General features: G+C 42.3%; 1 protein-coding gene across 1 annotated transcript in view; it reads right to left on the minus strand.

The window, feature by feature from the left end:
• Window positions 1-15365: 15365 nt before the first annotated feature.
• The window catches only part of BABAM2 (BRISC and BRCA1 A complex member 2), a 160340-nt gene continuing 154822 nt past the window's right edge, over window positions 15366-20883 (minus strand). The window contains exon 12 of the mRNA XM_064414502.1: window positions 15366-16653. Within this exon, the coding sequence (XP_064270572.1) occupies window positions 16590-16653 (64 nt within the window). The 3' untranslated portion in view covers window positions 15366-16589. The remainder of the gene's footprint in view (window positions 16654-20883) is intronic.

Raw genomic sequence — 20883 nt, forward strand, 5'->3', positions numbered from 1 at the left:
AAATAATTTCTGATTTCCCGTGTTGTGCTCAAGGATGGGGTCCCCAAGGGAGGCACAGAGTTCCCTTATCTTTTACACAGAGACCCGACGCCATGCCTGATGAATGCAGGGTTTACTCATGGGTGCCTCCTTCGTGTGTGCCTTGCCACGCTGGGACCTGCCCAGGAAACGCAGCTGGTTTCCTGCTGGCAGTTGGGCAGCACCTCCTTCACTGAAGAGCTCAGCTTGTCTCCCTGCCTGTCACCCCAGCACCAGCGTCTTGGGCTTCTCTGGGAAGGTTCTCACCTGTGGATAAAAGTACTTGTCTAGGGGATGAGCTGTGTCCCTCAAGCATGGAGGAAAAGTGACCCGGCCTAAGTCTGGCAGCAGGAACTTGACACCAACCTCCCCACCAGCTGGGATGTGGGATACACACCACAGAGAGGAAAATGGTTACAACACAACCAGGTGGAAGATGCAACGTGCATGTGTGCATTACAAGGTCATTATCTCCTGAGAAGTATGAATAGGGAAGGAGTTCCTTCAACAAAGCTGCCCCAGTGAACAAAGGCCAGGGATGGGCACCTTCAAACCCAGCACCCTGTCTCTGCTGAGGCCGGCAGGTTCCTGGCATGAGCTAATTAACTCTTCAATTGCTGAGGAAGCTCAGAGGACCTTAATTTGACAGTCACCATAAAAGCATTTTGTCTGTCAACAGACTCTTTCATCCAAGGATCTCAAAGTATTAATTAAACTCACCAAAGTAAGTATGAATAATTATTGTCATTGAACAGTGTGGAGAACTGAGGCCAGACTTGCCCAAGAGCAAGTGTCAGGACTCAGGGACGGGCACAGAAGGAGGAATTCTCAGCTGCAGTTGCCAGTCTGCAAATCCTCCTGCAGAGAACAGCCTCAGACTGCACACTGGCTGAGCCTGCTGGACTATGCTCAAGGGTGTCCTCCCCTAGAAGATCACATTTGAAGAACGGGGGAAAAAACCAGTTATTTTCATTTTGGAATACAATGCAATCTACATCACAGCAAAAAATTTAGGCAAAAATGACATGAAAGTATAAACTCAATGTATCAGTGTGAAGGCTTTCTAAGTACCAGAAAAGGAATGCTGTTTCGTTTATCCAGTGTCCTGTAGCAGTACCTGCTGCTGTTTTGTGTGAGACTAGTAGTTTCTGAAAGTAATGCATAACAAACCACATGTTGAGGAATTAGGGACAGAACTTAAATACTATTTGAAACCTCAAATGATCAAACCTTCATTTTAAAAAATGTGCTTATTATTTCCCCTTCCTGTTATGAATCTCAGTGCTTGGAACACTTTCCTTTTCCTATGCCTCCAACCATCCGGTATCAAGCAGTCTCAGATGAGTGTTGTGTTGGTAGCAAGTTCAGGTATATTTTTAAAGTGATAAAGACTCACTGTCATCATCTAGTCTGAACTCTTGCACAGCCCAACCCAGAGGAATTTAGCTGTTTACCTTGTAGATAGCCCAACTACTTAGATCACATTATTTGGTTAATTTTCATGGATGTACCTGTAACTGCTGAAAATGTCTCATGTTTCCCCACCTTCCAAACCCTACTTCATGTTGCATGAAGAGGCTCCAATACTGGGCTTCTTGTTTGTAATTTCTTTACCTACAGGAATGTTGTGGGAATTAATATACAAATATTGTGAGATTTGAAGATAGCAGAGCAACAGGGAGGGGAGTCATAAATATACCTCACGCAGATAATAGCGGCTATAAATTCTATTGCCTTGATATGGCTTGGCACCAGCACCCTGCAGAACTCCTTACTGTGCTTGCTGCTCTTTCCATGGCAGCTTCGCTGTTTATTACTGATATAATTACAGCACTATGACGTCTTCTGGACAGTTCTGGATAAAAACAGCCTTTTCACTTTGAAATAAGCACTTTACACAGCAGTGGCAGTTAAACTGAAGAATATCTATACGAGGTGTGTGATGGTGGTAAACTGACGATTTGTCTTGCGCCGGCACAACTTTCCCATGCAATTGTCTTTTGGACAGCCAATTGGCCTCTGAGTGCAAACAGAGCCACCACAGCTGAGGCTCTGTGCCATGAACACTGCCCAGAGTGAAGAAACTGAGTGGGTGACTCTTCTTCATCACGGAGGATCCTCGTCATGGCCGTGCTGGAGGTGAGGGGAACGTCTCCCCCCATGAAGCAAGGCTCGGGGTGGTCTCCCAGAAGGGGAGCCGATGTGGGTGTGCTGCACGTGGGGAGGAAACACCCTTAGCATGGTGGTGGCACTGCGCAGCCTCTGCTCCAGGCTCCAGGCCGGAGGAGCCCCTCCTCTTCCTCCCCGTGCAGAGGGCCCTCTGCCCCGTGGCTCTGCCAGCCCAGGTCCCTGCCAGGCCCCCCTGCCTGTCCTGCGTGCAATGGTGGAGGCCCTGCAGGGGCCTCCTCACCCACAGGACTCGAGGCCACCTTCCATTGCTGAGGAATCCCTGGGCAGCCTCAGATAAAATGGCCAGGCAGGACGGTGGCACAGTTATTGACCACTTAATCAGGAAGGGAGAGCCTCTTCTTTACTTCTGGAAGCCTCAGCACCCAAGCCATTGCAAACTGAGCTCGATCGCGTGTTTCAGATCGGCGTTGCCTGTTTCCAATTACATCTGAGCACATTTCTGCAGAGAAGAGCCAAGGTCTTGATTTATAGGCTTTTGGGCAAGAGAATGCAGTGTTTTTCATTATCTTTATCTCTAAATCTGCTCTTGTTACTTGTTGCTTACAACAAATTTGCAGAGTCTAATGCAAAGGTCTTTTGTTAAGGTTTCCTACACTCAGATGCTAAAATCCTTCATTAAAGCCCAGGCTAATTGCTTCTGCATCAGATAGACAGGCCCATCCATTTCACCTTGCTCAGCGTGCCTTTGGGAAGGGAACACGCATTTTGGGATGCATTCCCCTAGAGGAGGGAGAGCTGGAGCCACAGCTGGGGTTGAGCCCGTGCAGCTCACCTGTGCTGCCCTCCCAGCCAGCCCAAGCCCAAGCACCTCGCAGGCGCTGTGGACGGGGGGAGGCAGCCAGCCTGCTCCTGCACCACTCGCTCTGCACCAGACATTCCTCTGGCTGGATTTTCTGCTGCATTGGCTTCCCACATATTTATCCTGACATCACATGGGCTGGGGCCCTTCCCGCCTCTGCCCAGCAGGAGTTTGCTAATAAAAAAAACCCAAAAAATCACTTTTAGAAAACGATGTTTTCTGTGGAAGGAAAAGGCTCAAATGCAGCAGGAAAAGAGTTTTATGAGCTTTGCTTCAATACTTGTTATGCAACAACTTCATGGGATTTCATTATTTATGATTTTATCTAACTACAGTCTATGCCTAATAGCTCGGAGGTGCTGTTGATTAATTTTTTCCAGGTCTTTGATGTACCGGCAATAACTTGTCCATGTTGTCCTGTGTCAGTAAAGTGGAAATTGCCATGCCACAGTCAAGGTATCACGAGGTGGCCAAAGCCAGAATAACTGCCTCTATCCACAGTAGGACCAAGGTTCCCCAGCCACGCTCTCCCTGCTGGAATTGGCTGATGGAGCTATAATGAGTCAACTCACTAAAATGAGAAAAAAAAGAACCCACCCGAAAAATGCTGAGCTTTTTTTGTTTTTAATTTTTTTTTCTGGTTTAGTGAGTTGAACTAACTCCATGTGACCAGGTATGCACTAGAGCCAGCAGGACGATGATGGGAGCGATCAGGCAGCAAGGAGTGGCAGGAGGAGGAAGAGGAGGGAGAAGGGCAAGTGGGGGCAGGCTGTAAGATCATCTTTTGATACCACACCCTACGTATGGACACTGTCAGTCTAATTCCTACCGTACTGGTTCCATCCTTGATGTTGTAATCTGTTTCTGTGAATCTTTTCAATTAGCTAGTGATTTATTGGTTAGTGGGGTGGGTTTGGACATCCTCCAGCAACAGACATGAAATCCCTTACCATGCTGAGCTCTGTCCTATTGCCTGCATTGCAAAGGCACAAAGCTTTTTCTCCAGGAAATGATTCTTTTTCAAAATGATTATAAGATTATATGACTAGACTATTGTGTGATGTAAACCTGTCTGTTTCCAAAAGCTTTGTGTAGTTACACCACTTACAACAGGATTTGCTTCAAAATTTTTAGCTGTCCCAGCACATTAGTTGCTGGTTAACTGGAGGTCTTCCTGAAAAGAGTGCATTTATCAGCATAAACTGACCTGTTTCTTTCCTTACGTAGAGGTTTACAGTCTGCCCAAGTTAAAGTGTTTGCCAGTTCAAAATTTATTATTTCTTGTCATCACTTCTCTTATAGTCATAACCTTTCTGGTGTTAGTCCAATTCTGTGGATTTGTCAATCACCACCACAAAGAAACCCAGAGCCAAAATAAACCCGGCACCACTTTATTTCTGTATTACAAATGTACTGGCACAAACCTTGTCCATGGAATCTCCTATTTCAGCAAAGTGCTTGAAATCTCATTGACTTCAATTAGTAAGTTAAGCAAGTGCTTAAATGCTGTATTTCATCTGGGGCCTGAAGACCATACCTTGGCCAACTGGATTTGTTGTCTTTTTTTTTTTCCCTAGGTGCTTTTAGAGGATTTTCCACATTTCAGTTCAGTCAAAACATCAAAAATTTGGATGAGGTTAAGGAGAGCTGACAGTTGATACTATGTTGTCTTCTGGCATAGTTCATTTACAAACTGTAGACCCTTATTCACTAAGGATTCAAGCAGAGTGAATGAAAAATGAGATGCCTTCAAAGTTATGGGTTCAAAATTTGGAGGGAGGAAAAAAGAGGTCTTGCTCAGAAAATGACACAAGGAAGGGAATTACTGATGTATCAAAAAAACATGGACTATTGTGAGTAGGCTTTACTTCATAGTAGCTGATGGTGTCTGGCAGTTCTACATTACACACTACTCCTGTTCTCCCTGCATGCAATTACATATCAGTGTAATGCATGGTTATTACAAAATAACCACAACATGCTACAAAGAACATTTTATGCTTCTCAGTTGGACAAGGCTCATCTGGTCTTAATTTTTTTTAAGGAACATCTTCTATTTTAAGATTTTTCCCATTTAGCCAATGGAATCTATGTAAATTTGACCTCTATTAAATCAAATTTTTTCCATTATTCTCTCTGATGATCAAAGAGCTCTGGGCCATTTCCTGAGAGGCCAGAATACCTTGCTGCTGGAGCAGGCCAGCTGAGCAGCAGCATGCAAGTTCTTCCCCACCTTGCTCCTGTTGGGAGAGAGGCCTCCAGTCTGGCCACTTGCCCTCAGCCCCAGCCCCACGTGCTGCCCTTGCCCAAACCTGTTTCTCCCAGGCACGCTTGTGCTGCCCTCTGAGAGGTTTTGTAGGAGGTAGAGCTATTGAGCACTGTCCTTTTCCCACTGGGTTTGGGCACCTTGCTTGGAGCTGAAGGGAATATTTAGGAGTTCTGTCTGCATGGTGGCTCCTCTCAGCCATGTGAGAGTCATGGTAGCAGCTTCTTCTTTGCTTCCTTGTTTTTGACAAGACTGGCATGGACTGCCTCCTCCTGCAGGTGACCGAGAGATGGGGGCTGAGCACAACTGGCACCAGCTGGAGCCTCCCAAGAGGCAGGTGAAGAAGCATCCTGGCCCTGGGTGATGCCAGCCAAGGTGGGTGATGCCTGCATGGTTGGCAGTGAACTCCAGGGGAAAACCCTGCCTGTTCCCAACCAGTGTCAAGAGCCTTCCAGCTCTCAGCAATAATCTAAAGGACTGAAATCTCATACCTGGTGACTCAGGGTATGGCTTTGCTGGTGATGGAGCAGGATGAAGAGCCCTGAGTCTCTTGGAGAGGCCACTGCCTTCAGCCTTGTGCCATTCCCACTCTGCCCTCCTGGGCCCGTGGTGCTGGGCTGCGGGACGGGATGTGCAGCTTGGGCTGCACAGGCCAGGGGGCTGCAGGAGCCTCTGCACTGCCCTTCTCAGCACCCTGCTCCCAGGCAATGCCAGTGGGACCTGGCAGGAGAGGCTCAGGCTGAGGATGGAGCCATTTCCCACTCTCACAGTGAGACTGGACACAGCTTCCCCCTGCTCCAGACAGGGTGGGAGCAGTGCTGCTGGCTGAACCACAGCTGGGCCTGGCTCCTGTCCTGCCACGGAACACCCTGGACAAATCACATCCTTGCTTTCTGCCTCAGTCCCTTGTTTGTAAAATGGACACAAATACTTCACAAGGGTGTTGTGAAACCTAATTAATTAATTAATACCTGTACTGCACTTTGATGTCCTCACATGAAAAGTCCTATATAACTACAAAGCATTTTTAATGTTATAAAGCAAGAACTTCTTGCTGTCTTGCCTTGGCAAAGAGGCTGATTAGATGTTATCAGTTCTGCTGCTCACATACACAGAAACTGCTGCAGTGGGGTTTGGATCCTGGTTTGTCTTTAAAGAGTCACACTGTAAAATGATGGGAAGAGTTAATTTGGCAGTCTGTTCCCTGGGACTTCAGGGAGTGGCCAGAACTGGCTTTATATTTTCTGTCAACAAAATAAGCTAAATAGCCCTAGAAGTAAAAAAAGAAAAAAAAAAAACCAAAACCCCAAAACAAAACAAAACAAAACAACCGCCAAACTCTGACATATCTGTGCATGCAAGTGTGTCCTGATCACTTGATCACACCTGCAGTAACTGGACCAAAAGGCTTTCTAGCCCAAGCCTGAGAAAAAAGCTGTACCGAGGAGCACCTTATCCTGCATTGAAAAACTGCATACTGCTCATGTTTCATAGAAGGCAACTGGCTCCCAAGTCAGAGTCTGTTTGGGCCAAATCTCATTGCCTGTTTCTGACTGTTCTGCTGTTAAGGCAGTCCCCTTTACAGTTTTGCTACTTAAGTGATGGGGGCTCAGCCTGGGCAGCTGGGACTGAGGAGCCCTGATTCTGCTTTCACCATGAAATGTGTGGTACTGGGATGCCAGAAGGCACCACTGCAGAGCTTGTGCTTTAATCTGCCATTGATAACCAGTGTTAAGAATCTGCACAGTATGGTCCTTCCCTTAGAGAGCTCAGTTATGTCTGTGTACAGTGGAGGGATGAAAGTGCAGCTTTAAGTATTAAAATTCCCAACAGACCTGTCCTGCACTGCATTTAAAGATGCACTAATAAGTTAATGACAAAATACAAACGCCTTGACTCCTGCAATTTAGAAAACTGGAGCCAAAGGAGTCTTAATAATCCTGTTTTTCTTTCCCAATTAACACTGTTTACTTTCTGCATTTCCTTGACCTTGAAGAGCAATCCTGCACAATTCCACGTACTCACCTCCACCTTCAGCCCTTCCAGTACAAACACAATTCCCAGCAGTGCTGTTCAGGCCCACAGCAGCACAGTGCCAGTAAGCCTCTGCTCCCTCCCTCTCTGGCTGCCAGCACCCACTTTCTGTCCCTTCCCTGAAACCTAAAACGTGGCTGTACACCTGCACGTTGTCATTTGCTAAGATGAACAGGTAAATACACACACGAAGGACTTTGCAAAGGGCTTGGGCTCCTTCACTGTCATTTCCAGAGGTTGCCTCAAAATTTGGGGATGCTCACAGCTGCCTGCAAGCAATAAGCAATTGCTCACAGGCACTTTCTTGGCTTTTTTTTTTTTTAATTTATTTTAATGACAACTTCTCCCTCTGCTCATGTGGACAGCATTTGGAAGACAGAGGGATTCTGTGTATCTGGCAGCACTGTGCCTGAGCTGGGTGCTCTCAGCCTGTCCTGCCCAGTGGAGTGAGAGGGGAGGGAGCCAAAGTCCAGCTCAGGTTCGAACAGCTGGAGGCAGGAATATGCACAATGGGAGGAAGCTGGGTACATCGCCTTTGCAAAAACAAATAAACAACACTTAGAGAAATGAAAAAAAAAAAAGCTCCCTCCTGAACCGGCTTGGGCAAAATCCTTTCCTTCCCCCAGCAACAGAGGGATGCAGAGGCTGAAGTGTTTTCACACTGAAAGCATGGCATAGTTTGTGAGCTTTTTCTACAGTCTACAAATAAACAAAACCCAGGGAGTGTTTTGCATTCAATAGTTAATCACAGTTGGCTGAGTGTTTTTATTTTTCTTCACTGTAAAGGCATTCTTGGTCCGCCTCCCAAACAGCTTGTTTTGTCTGAGAGATTTAATCTTGAGTGGCAGGACAAGGTGCAAAGACAAACCTCAAAACAATTCTTATTTTTCTATAGCAAGATGTCAGTATGTAAAAGCTAACTACCCTGCAAACAGGCCCCTCAGTTGGCATGCACAGGGCTTCTTGCCACAATTGCCAGTCGGCCGGATACCCTTGCCCACAGAGCAGCTCAGTTCACTCGGTTTTAACTCTTTCCTGTTTGTGAACTGCTCTTTAAGTGGTCTAAACAACCAGAATTCAACGCAGGTTGGACCAGTTTCCAGCCCTAGCTCCTCCCTGAAGAAGCATCTTGTTTGTACACACGGAGCACTGGCACCAGAGCTGGCATCAGAGCCCAGCCTACTTTCAATCCAAACACAGTTTTTCTTCAAAGCAACATCAAGGTACCTTTCATAAAAATAAAGGGATGATGCAATACATATACAGTGCATCAACAAGTACCTGAGCTGCTCTGCTCAGAATTAGCTTAGGCAGTTACTTAAGAGCATTGTGTTGGACAAATATCAGCCACATTTTTGCAGCCCTGCCTACTAACACAAGTGAATGATTGAAAAAGTACTGAATTAATTTAAATTTTATGGTTTGCCCTTCTAAGATCTAAAAATGGTTAGAAACAATAAACTTATGAAATCTCACCACTTACGCTCGTCATTTTTTTTCCAAGTGCTATTGCCTCTGAACAATCTTTAAAGAGATAGTTTGTGCTTAGGTCTGTATCATTCAGACATTAAAAAATTAATAAAACTACATCCAGGTTGCTTGAAAGGTTTGTCCTTTAGGTCCTTTAGTCCCATATTTTGCTTGAAGCAGGACTATCTCCAGTTGCTGGATAGGACCACCGTGGCTTTGCCTACTTCTGGCTCACCAGTCTCCAGGAAGAAGCCCCAACCTCTGGGGGGCACCACTTCCACTGTGGGACTGCAAGTTCTTGTGGAAATGCTCTCTGCAGACGGCTTGGTATCCTGGAGATTTGTGCATTTGATGGTGTCACTTCTTGAGGCAGAATTTTTGGTAACTCTTCCCCATAAACACAATCCAACAGACCTGGCAGGAAGCAGTCATGAAACTGCCTGCAAATCCATTTCAACAGCTTCTTGTAACTTCCCCAATTTTGTGTATGTAACACTACTCACAGGGAGATACTTCTGACGTTTCTTTAAGGTATATGCTTTAAAATCAGTACAAGGTCTTAGCAAACATGGGGGTCTATACAAAGTTATGCTGGTAACCTCCATCATCTTCCAAGTGTTTGCCCTGAATTAAATTCCCTGATTCTTGAGCCTGCTCCAGAGTATCTCAGGAGCAGAGAACATAACAAACACTTCACACGGTATAGCTGATGTGGGGACCCTTTTGCAACAGTGTGTCACAGGAGGGAATGCCACATGAATACACGGTTCATTTCTGAAAAGAGCCATGACCCATGATCCATTTCTAAAGCACCACAATAAAAATAATGCCCAATTCAACAAAATGGCCATGACAAATGCAGAAGAAATAGTTCTGCCACCCACAAGCATGACAAACTGAGTGGTGAGGGTATTTTTGAATCCCTCTTCTAAAGTATTCCAGCAATGGGTAATGCCAGAGAGGGAATTGGATTTGCCCGAGCAATGTCCTGACAGACATCACCTCCTCTTCAAACAGGCACCTCTGAGTGCTCTTTGCAGCCTTGCTTTGAAAAGCCTTTTCCTCACAAGCAGGCATTTACCCTTTTTGTATGAGCTTTGTATGAGCAATCCAGGTTGTTGCTGAACGCCCATCCACTGAAGGAGAGGAAGGCAGGATCAATTTGCGGGGGTTTTTCGTGCAACCTGCCCATAATTAGCCCCAAGCAGTGGCTGAGTCACTCCAAGAGTCCTGGGTGCTATTAGGACCAGACACGCCATGGCCCAGTGTATAATTATACACCAGCCACCACCGTGTGGAAACGGCTCCATTTACTATCTGACCCCATTAGACAGAAGCTGTCATTTCTTCTTGGCTACCAGGGCTGTGGGAGCTCCGAGGAACTCAAGCCAAATTCTCACAGTCCAAACTCATTCACCCAAACTCACCTCTTTCTTGCTGAAACCAGCAGATGCCATTCTCTTTCCTGGTTCACCTGTGAGCTGCCTGAGAGCTCCCCTATAGGCAAGAGGAAAATGGGTGCCTTGAGACACAGCAACCACTGGATACGAGGCACAGGGAGATGAGTGCAGGAAGTCTAGGAAACACAGCATGCCAATAGTGTCTATTTCATCAGAGAGCAGGCTCAGTTGGCCAAAACACACAAGAAATCACCCCCAGCTGGCAGGGCTGTACTTGAATTGCAGCTGGATTTTGCAGCTGCCCTTTCCTATCGAGGCAGTAAGAGGAAACGCCCGGCTTCAGCAGCATCAGCAGGGTGGCATCCCCCCGGCACAGCTCCTGTGTGGGGCACAAAAACAAACCTTGTCCCTGCTGAGGAGCAACCAAAGCCCGCTACCTCCTGCAGCCAGCACCTCCCAGGCTACACACAGCGCCTGAGCCAGCAGAGGCCCTTTTGCTGGTCCCCTGAGGAAAAGCAAAGAGCGGGTCTGGCCTCTTGTCACCGCAGGCTGCCAGCCTGTCACACGCCGTTCAGGCGAGGGTTGCTGGAGGGGTGTGCGACGCTTGGGCTGCTGCTGACGCTGCAGTTCAGAGAAGAATTGCACGGCTCCAACCTCGAGCTGCTACTCTGGCACCACTGCTACATCCCCTTCGAAAGACACATATAACCTCGACGGCTCTGGTTTTTAAACAAGTACTGAAAAAATTTTGCTGAAAGGGACAGTGGAATAAGGGAAACAGGATGCCAAATTAGGATCAGCTTGAACCATGTCAAATAAACAACGAGGAAATAAAATGTACCCTGATTGCTGGCAGGCTTGAAGGCTTACAAAGTACTCGCCCCACCCAAATCAAGGGCTTGAAATGGAGCAGCAGTGGAACAGAAACCCCTGACAGTGTAAGATTTGCTGCTCCCTAGTACTGCTTTGCCATCCTCAGGGACAGAAAAAGCATCATTAGGGTTTAACTAGAGTTGGATGAAAACATGGAGTACCCCAAGGATCAATTTTCACAGTGGGCAGCTGCAGCACGAAGCATTAATTCTTCACCCTTTCTGGTGACAGGAGAAACGTGGGGAGCTGTAGACACAAATAATGTTAGACTTGTAATATGTATTTTGCAATGAAATGCTTGCTTTACTTCCTGTTGTTTAGAACTGCATTTATTCTTTAGCACTGCAAGAAAAACCTCCTGTATTTTGTACTTGGTGCACATTTAAAGGTCCATACATTGTAACTCAGCAAGTGGCAGGGCAGATGCCAAACCTTGCTTCCTTTCTGATTTCTTGATGATTTAAGACCCATTTTCAGCAGCTGATACTGGTTTCCCCTCTTGCCTTTTTGCTTGGTAACTACCACTTCAACAAAATGGTGTTTGTGCAGTGCCTTGGAACGAAGAATTGAGCTTTGTAACATCAGACAGTGAATAGAATAAGAAAAGTAGGACTAAAATCACCTATATACCATGTGCCTTTCAAGACACATGCTTAGAAATATATGGCAGAACCCTTGAGTTCTTGCAGAATAATAATTTGACTGCTAGATTTTTATTTCCTACATAGCTAAAATTACTTGCATGTTTCTGATATTTGTGTTGTTCACCTTCCCCCAGAACAAAGTTTGAAATTATTCTCTGAATCTACAGAAATCAGTAAATTAAAATATTAAAAAAAACCCTGCACTGTTTATAGACATTTCTCAGACTTACTGGCTTTCCCTGTAGGGTAAACCTATTGATGCAAAGTATAAACAGGAAAAGATAGTGTCTGATCAATGCTTTATTTAGGTGCAGGCTTCTTTCAGGAAAGGACAATTCACTTTGCCTCTGCTAATTTGCTAACATGGAAATTAAATGAAGAGTTGGTAAAAAAATATACCCAGTGCCATCAGCATGATTATTCTCTCTGATCTGGTAATAGCCTTTCCTCAGAATTCTTCTGTTGTGGAGAACACAAGACTCGGCTTGGTAAATAAACACCAGCTTCTACTTATTTTTACAGCAAATAATTCTATATTTAATGTAGGCCCACAACATGTTGGCATACACCTTGTTGCCTTGTTAAAAGAAAGAATTTTAGCTTGCTAAAAATAGCAGTAACTAGTAAGGATGAAGCAAAATTGTCCAAGAAGAGGACAGAGACCTGAAAATAAAAACTGAGAGGAAGATAAGGGATTTTCAGTAACATTTAAGATGTAAGAGTAACTTTTAGGTTCAATGAGAGTTACAATACATCAATTACAGAGAAATAAATAATTTAAGGGAAGAGTGTTCCCTAGCAGTTCAGCTTGGTCACAGACTTCATTTGCTTTGCAGGGCAAGGAACAGCACCCCATAATTAACAATTGTGGCCATAAGTTGTGTCCAAAGTTTGCTAACTCCTTGCAGCACTTCTTCTCACAAAGCTGGAAAGGTGAGAAACTCCCCTTCTGCACTGACAAAGGACTCGCCCCTTCATCTCCATGTCACTGCTGCACAGACTCGGCACTAGAAATGTTTCAGACCTGCCCTGGTGACCCTCACGTGCTGCTACAGGTTTCTGTTGCCTGCTGCTTCCGTGGTTAAGGGTACTGACCAGAAGGATGTCTAAGCTGCAGTGCCTACTCATCACTTGCACAGGTTTCTGAGCTCTGCTAAACCCCCAGCCTTGTATTAGGGGGCACTGCTCAATGGAGAGTACTCTAGATCTAATCTTCTCTTTTCTAGGTAAGAAGTCTCTGTGTAAAACCACCTGAAGTGAGACTTAAAATACTGCACTTCATGGCTAAATCTCATCCACTGACTGATTCACCAAAGATGAATTATTGCTGTAGGTTCCAGACAGGATGAGAGAAAGGGAACCTACAGAGAAATATCCCTAGGGATGGTTTAACAGTGCACAGGAGATACGTGCTAACTTCAGCAATGATCTCTTCTCAAGAACTGACTCAAGTCTACTCTCTGTATGAATGGGAGGATGTTCAAGGACAATGACAATACCAAAATGTGCTGATTCAGCAAATGAAAAGTGCCAGTCAGCAAAGCAGTGGCCATCACAATGGAAAGATCAATGAAGGCCAAAATGGTATAGTTACCTTTCATTTATTCTTCCAGCTGTTTGTCCAGTCTTTCCAGCAAGTTCACAAAAAGTCTGATTTTGAATGCATAAGATTTGGTATTACTTCTAGGACAGCAGATTATTTATGCAGATGAATGAAGGCTTGACTCTAAGTTTGTGATTTAAGGACCTTTGGAAAACCATGCATTAGCAGGGCTTAGTAACTCAAGACTTACTGCATTCTTTCAGTCAAAACTAGGACAGTGTAGAGTTTAGGCTTTTCAATACATTTGCAACATTTCTATTTTTCCCCTATGTTTTGTGGTTCTCACAAGCCAAGAAAAATAGCCTAGGACTGCTCCCTTCAACTGCACATATCACGTAATAGGGAAGGAAGCGCTGAGAGTCTCAGCGCCGTTAAACTGGCCACAATGGAAATTATAATAAAACAGGAGATAACAGGAATAACTCCAATTCATCAGATCCCAAGTTTTGTGGCTAACTTAAATGCTTTCAATGGACACCTAGTTTGATATAAAATTATTTAAATGAACCCTCTCTTCTGGTATAGTATTTATATGGTAATTCCCCTGGAGAGAAACTTCTATTCGTTTCAGTGTGTCTCCTCTCAATACCTCATTCGGAGAGCTGACCCTCCCAATACTCCTGAGAACTATTAGAAAGAAAACAAAATATCCATAAAATAGCTCTGCTTCTGAGAACTATTAGAAAGGGATCCATGTAAGTCAAAGAATGAAGGGTGACCTTGAAATAAAGAAAATGTTCATTTAGTGTAACAAAATGCCTTTCCTTCTAATCTGAAATTTGATAGGCTTACCTTAAATGCAAACAGTAGTTTTTTGTCCTTTCTACCTTTTTTTCTCAAAATACTAGCAATTGTAGCATGACATTAAAATTAGACTGAATCTATTGGTTTGTTTCTACGTATGTTGTGAAAAGTTGGTGAAACTGTTGAATGCAACATAATGAATTACTGTTTTAGGCTTTTTGTACCCTCAAAATATTTTCTTATGTGGCTTGTAAAGCTCTTTAATAATAAAGCAGTTCATTGTCCAAAATGACTAGGACTGAGGTGAAGGATGCATTTTTGGTTGAGAATAAATCTAAATTCTGAAGAGTGAACCTCTTTTCAAACTATTTTGCAATTGCTAGCCTTGAAGTATGGTAACTTCTGAAAAGATAAAAAAATAAATAACTGGCACCGCTTGGGCAATCAGGTGTATAAAGCACACACTGTGTTCATGGAGCAATCATACAACATTGAATCAAAGACAAAGTTGTAAAATGTAAGATTCCAGGAATGTACTGATGCAACCTAAGGGTTTGGTTTATACCTTTTGAAGATGTCTAGAGATTGTTTCTATCAGATTTTGAACACTATGAGAACAAATGTTTTCCATTAGCTGCCCTTCCTCTCCCACCCCATTCACAAGGTTGGCTTATTCTTGAACTTGTGTCTGTGTCTGTGGCTTTTACCTGAGACATGTGGACGTGAGATCATCCCAGTATACTAAACAATATTTTCTTAGTCACTTGAGGTTGTTCAGTTATGATTTTGCTATTCACATAAAACCATTACCTTCCACATCTGCTCTTAGCATGCAAAAGCCTCATGCTATGTCGCCACAGAGGGAGTTCAGGCTCAGACCTTTGAAACTGTTGACAGTCCTTGGATAATGCACTGAGAATCACAAAGGGGTGGGTCACAGGACAGAATATGCCTTCTCTGCAGACTTACAATAAAACTTCTTCTTATTATATTTATTCTTACAGTAAAGATTTTATTTGCAGCTTAATTTTCAGCCAAGAACTTCAGTATTAAACATAAATTAAATTTTGCCCACAAACTAGCTAAAAATACTTGTAGTTTCTAGAGGCGAATTATTTGCATAATTCTTAATTATTAAGCTTCACTACGCAAAACCCATCTGTATTTCCTAGGTGAATATAAACCCTGAAAAGCACTACTTTTCATGTGAAATAACAAGTTGTAGAAAGGGTAGGAGAATACTGCCAATCAAGTAACTTGACGAGACTTCCTTGCCTGTGATGCCATAGTGCATAATTTAAAATAAAATGTTTTCCAGTTCCACTGTATCATCTGCATACTATTCATTTAGTTCCTTGTATTCAGCAGAAGTAGGGCATATTTTCCAGATACCATTTATAGGCAACATACTCTGTTAATTTTATTCCTTACTGGAAAGTACCTTGGTCTAGTCACAAATTAATTGGGGAAGTGACATTGTGACCATTAGTCCCAACTGGTGTGCCTGACAAAAGCAGGAAAGAAAGGATGAATAGGCAGGATTTTGCATTTGGCATTTCAGAATTAGGGGAGGTAATGTTTCCAGTTATATACACTTAAAAATATTTTCTGAGAAGATATGCTGAACTTAAGCACTAAGCTAAATACCTACAGCCCTACATTATTTCATCAGCTATTTTCCAAGACATCATTAATTCCTTTATTGAAAGTTTGATTCTTAGCAGTATTTATCTTACTTGGAAAAATTACAGGTCTATGAAAGGGCTTTATTTGTTATACTGGTCAATACAACTATTTACTTGCATGTTGGTAGAACTTTTTTGTAATGGCAAGGGGCACTCATTAGGAAAACGCCGAAATTGTACAACAATTTGAAATTGTTGGAAATGAAAACAAAGCATAAAAGCCTAACATTTCACATAAGATGAGCTTTCAACAGAAGTATTAGAAAAACCACCAAACCTCAAACACGTTGCCATACTAACTCCAGACCAACTGGAAAGGCACTGAGAATTGCAGTGTGCAACTCATATCCATACCTGTGAGAGTAACGAGCACAGTGAGATGCAAACCTCCAAGGCAGAATATGGCACTGTACAGTCCATTAGGCGTTCCTGGTACACATGGCAGTTTTATGTTTTCTTAGGATAAGCTGAAAATGTTAACTAAATGTACACATTACATCATATTTCCATGGGGAAGAACAATCCAATTTAGACCATCTGAAGACAAGGAAGCAAGGCATAACATACAGGACATTGTTGGCACAAGAAAATGTTATCATATCAATGCACGCCCTTTTAAATTTAATCCAATAGATATATAAAGGAATGGTGGTGGCAGAGGCAAAGGGGCAGGATTAATATCAAATATTCAGTTCTAAGCATGCTAGTGAGGTCTTTGTTTCAAAACTGAAGCTACCAAAACCAGTTCAGAGGCAAGAAAGCACCTATCAAGACAGTCCAACCCATTTCCAGGCATCCTTCTTCTGGGCTGACATGTGCAGACTGAAGGATCTCTCCAGTATAGTTTCCATGCCCAAAGCTGTCTAAAGCTTCCCATTAGCAAATGCTGCCTCCTGGAACTGAGGGACAAATGTCTTGAAATATGTCCTAGTGAAAAGAACAGAAAATATATGATTAGGAAAGAGTAATCTTAAAAGCATGAATTGAAGCACTTGATGTTTCCCATGTTTCCTATTTCCCCTATGTGGAAAAGGCTTCACATATGTTACAAAAGGCCCAAAAACAGACAAAGCAATGGAGCAGGAAAACAGTGAAGAGAAGTCAGAATACGTGTAGGAGATAAGCTCTTTATCTGTCTCAGAAACCTTGACACATTACTGTCACTGCTGATGGCAGCAGTTTACATAAAATGCAGCAAATAAATACTAACAACATTGTATGAACCGTATGTCCTTTTATTCGACTTGAAAATTTATAGGATAATGCTCTTTTTTAAGGTGTGCTTTGTATATTTTGGATCTTAGTGTATCTTCTTTGCAAAGGATCAAGTGACTCACAAATCCATAAAATGAGCTAACCCTACATATCCAAAATTGAGTTAGAACTGGACCTTTGAGATTTTTTTGCTGAGATAATCAACCATGTAATAATGGTATTTTACATGTCCCAGGGATGCCCTTTACTTGCCAGTTATATTAGAAGTTGCTTTATCATTCTGCCTTTGGTTTCTGCCTACAGTGTTTTGCATCAAACTTTAAATTTCTCTATTTTTTTTTAAATTTTCTTTTCTATTTTTTTCACTGGTCTCTATAAATTTCTCTCCTGTTCTAACCACGAAGAAATCTAAAGTGAGAATGGCTGCAATGTCATTTATTATATTCCTGATCTCTCTGCTGGTTTACCTCCTGAAGCAAACACACACTGATCAGCTTCACAATCATGATGTGTTTCATAACTGCAGTAGAAGCTTTGGCAATCACTGGACAGGAACCATACTTCCTCACACCTAAAAACGTTGCAAGACCACAAAGAGAATGCTCCTCTCTCTTTGTGAGGTTGTGCCTGGCAAATTAATTAACAGATAGCTGCAGTCAGCTTTTGTGCACAAGATGCAAATACATACGAGGTGCTGTCCAAAGGTTAAAAGAGCAATGGAAAGTAAAAGCATTTCTGGACTGAGGAGCTGATCCCAGAAATGGAAACAACCGTAATAAAGAGGACAACCAGCACACACATTTTATAGCATATACAGATTGTGCTGTGTATTTACAGAACACACTTTGGTTTATTGAAGCAAAGTTCAGAAAACAACCCTCACAATCATGACTGCAAAAGTGATTGTTCATGCTGGCACACACACGAACATAAACCAGCTGAGAAGGTCTGCCTGTCTCCTGATCTCAACAGCTGAGTGCCATATCTGTATCTGCGTTTTTTCTACCATACCTTTGAAATTGTAGCTTCTGTAAGTTGTGTTTAATTCTACATGTTTTGCTAGCTCATGGAGTACCACCTGCATGTTGTGAGTGTCAGGATCTATCCCTTTTACTTGTCCTTGCTTTATCTGTCCTAACATTTAATTATGCTTCTCTGCTTGCTTATTTTAAATAGCTTCCCTCATCCTCTTTGAAAGCTTCTCTGCAGACTCTCTTCCATGCACGTGATCTTAATTGACTTGATAAATATTACTTAAAACTTCCCTCTTCCAAAACTGTAGAAATTCTTAATCATTAAATGGGATACAATCAGAATTATTTTTCCTACATTTTATTTCTTTTTCTTTATAGCATTTCTGTGCTTTGTATTAAACCCACACTTAGTGCATTATATGCAGTAATTATATATGCCTTTTCTGTTAGGTAAATTCCAGAATGAATGCTTATGATACCACAAACACCCTCCCACACCACCTTTATCTACACTTCCATCCTTTCTTTTCACTGATTACTGCAGGAGAGCTTGTATCCTTTGCTGCAAAATTAAGTCTAACAATTCCCTACATTCTGATCAGATGTGGTGTTTCAAAGAGGAGTTTATTTCACTGGTAGTTCATATGGACCTCTTGGCTATGTTCCCTACTCTACAGAAATTCCTTCAGTACTTCATAATTTTAAATGTCTGTTTTTTTTCCTTTTATACCTTAAAGTACATGCTTAAAGTTGCCCTTATCATTTTGGTCTTCTCCAGACTGAAGCAAATGCAGTACCACAAGTGTACTCAGGTTATGTTCCTCCATTTCTGTCCCTCTCCTGTATACCTTAAGTATCTCAGATAAAACAGAGATAATGATGGTTCATCACACATACCAAAAAAAAAAAAAATTAACACTGCTCCCTTAAGCCCCCCCAAACCAAACCAAAATAGGTCCTGCTAAGAGATCCAAAAGCCCAGTATGCTTGATAGGACTGTCTCAGTTACAGCACATTTAGTACATTGAGGAGGAAAGATGGGAAGTAGAAGAAGGTAAGTGAAACTCCTTAATGAACACTGGAAAATTTTTTCTAAATTTTTTCTTTTCATCCAAGGTTTGGGACAAAACCATGTGTTAAAATACCTGAATTTCCTGTGAAATGGAAATGACAACATTTTAATTACAACAATCTCTGCAGAGGTCACCAGTAAGGAGGAAAAGAAGCAGCAATCACCTTCTGAGTAAGTTTCATCTATTGACCATCTGGCATTGAAGTGAAAGTACACATTTCTGCCCAAATAGAACCATGACACAAAATACTGGGTCACGACAGATGACATGAAATAATTTTGAGAGAAATATAAAGATTTTTTGAAGGACAATACTCTGCTATAGACTGGATGGTAAAGGCATCTTTCACATGAATGCTATTCCATATAGAAAGATTTTAAATCAAGAAACAACACTCATGCTCCAGCATCCTCTACATACAGGCATAGAGAAACAGTGAATATAAACATGAATTTTGGAAAAAGATACATTCTTCATACTCTATTCATATTAACACATTCACATGAATTTACACCGTCAATAACTATGATCTGTGCTATACCATAGAGATTAATATAAAAGTACCTGAAAGGTTTTTTTTTTCAGAAACTTTGCCACATTATATTTTAAAGTTATCTCCAAACTATTTTGAAATTATTACTTTTATATACACTAGATATGTTTTTCAGCTCTGGAGAACTGTTATTAAAAGAACCCCAACAACAGTAATTTAGGTCCTTGCTGAATTGCACTGAAAATGAAGAAAGTTAACTTGACCTATAGTCTCTCAGGATTCTGTCAAATGGCAGAAATCAGCTTTTGATCAATGCCTTTTCTCCTTTCTGGGAGAGATGGAGGTCCTCCTTTCTCCAGCTTTCATCTACCATGTTCTTGGTGGGTCTGTATCACACAGACCTTACACCAAGCTCAGAAGTCCTGCATAAATTCTCCTGTAAGTACAGCGAAACTCATTTGTACAAAGTACACAGATATTCTTCATGTGAGTGTTGAGTACAATCAACACTCATGTAAAGAAAGTAAAACACATGTTGAGGGTTGCATCCTTTTCACAATGGTTTCAATTCCAGCTTAAACAGTGTTTAAAAAGTTGCTTTCTTTTCAGCCTAGAGTGGGTGCCAATCTTCATACGCTTAATGGCACATGTCTAATACTTTGCTGAGCTTCTTATAAGACTCCATTGTTTTTTGTCTATTCATTTTTCTTCTCTCAAATGGTCATTTTCCAAGTTCAAGGTAGTAAGTTATGAGGTTTCTATGGAAATTTTTCTTCATCACTCCACAAAACAACACATTTTGCTGCAGTTAACCACTATATATACTTGACACAGTACAACGAATTCCAGGTGCTACTCTCAAGGACGTCTGTTGAGAGTAAAGCACTTCTCCTTCCTTCACTTTATTATCCAGTGGAAAGAAAGTCTTGCTATAATTGCAAGTGTAAGTATCTAAAAGGAGGTGGAATTGGCTCACCTGCTGTTTACATATTTTCCAGTGATATGAAGCACTGAGTGTGGTACAAGGTCCCCAGAAGCCCATACATGTCTAAATCCCAGGGAGTCAGTTTGCCGTGCTTAAAACATACTTGACTGAGAATTCACATGGTTTTGTGAAATTTCATTCTAATTGTACTGTTTTTTCCCCAGGGTAACTTAGTGCTGGGTTTTTAAAATGCAGTTGGTAGAAAATCTGCATTGACCACTTGATAATACATTTTGCCTTCACATATCTATGCTGAAAATCTGCAAAGATTTTAAATGTAGCTGCAATGTCTCATCAAACAACACTTCCCATTTATTTATGGTGATAGCATTCCAACACCAATACACTCAGTTTCTGCTGTTGCTTTTGCTGGACTGGTACTATAGCCAGTTATACAATTGTGTTCTAGTTACTGCT

Source organism: Passer domesticus, chromosome 3 (genome assembly GCF_036417665.1).
Source record: "Passer domesticus isolate bPasDom1 chromosome 3, bPasDom1.hap1, whole genome shotgun sequence".
Taxonomy (NCBI): domain Eukaryota; kingdom Metazoa; phylum Chordata; class Aves; order Passeriformes; family Passeridae; genus Passer; species Passer domesticus.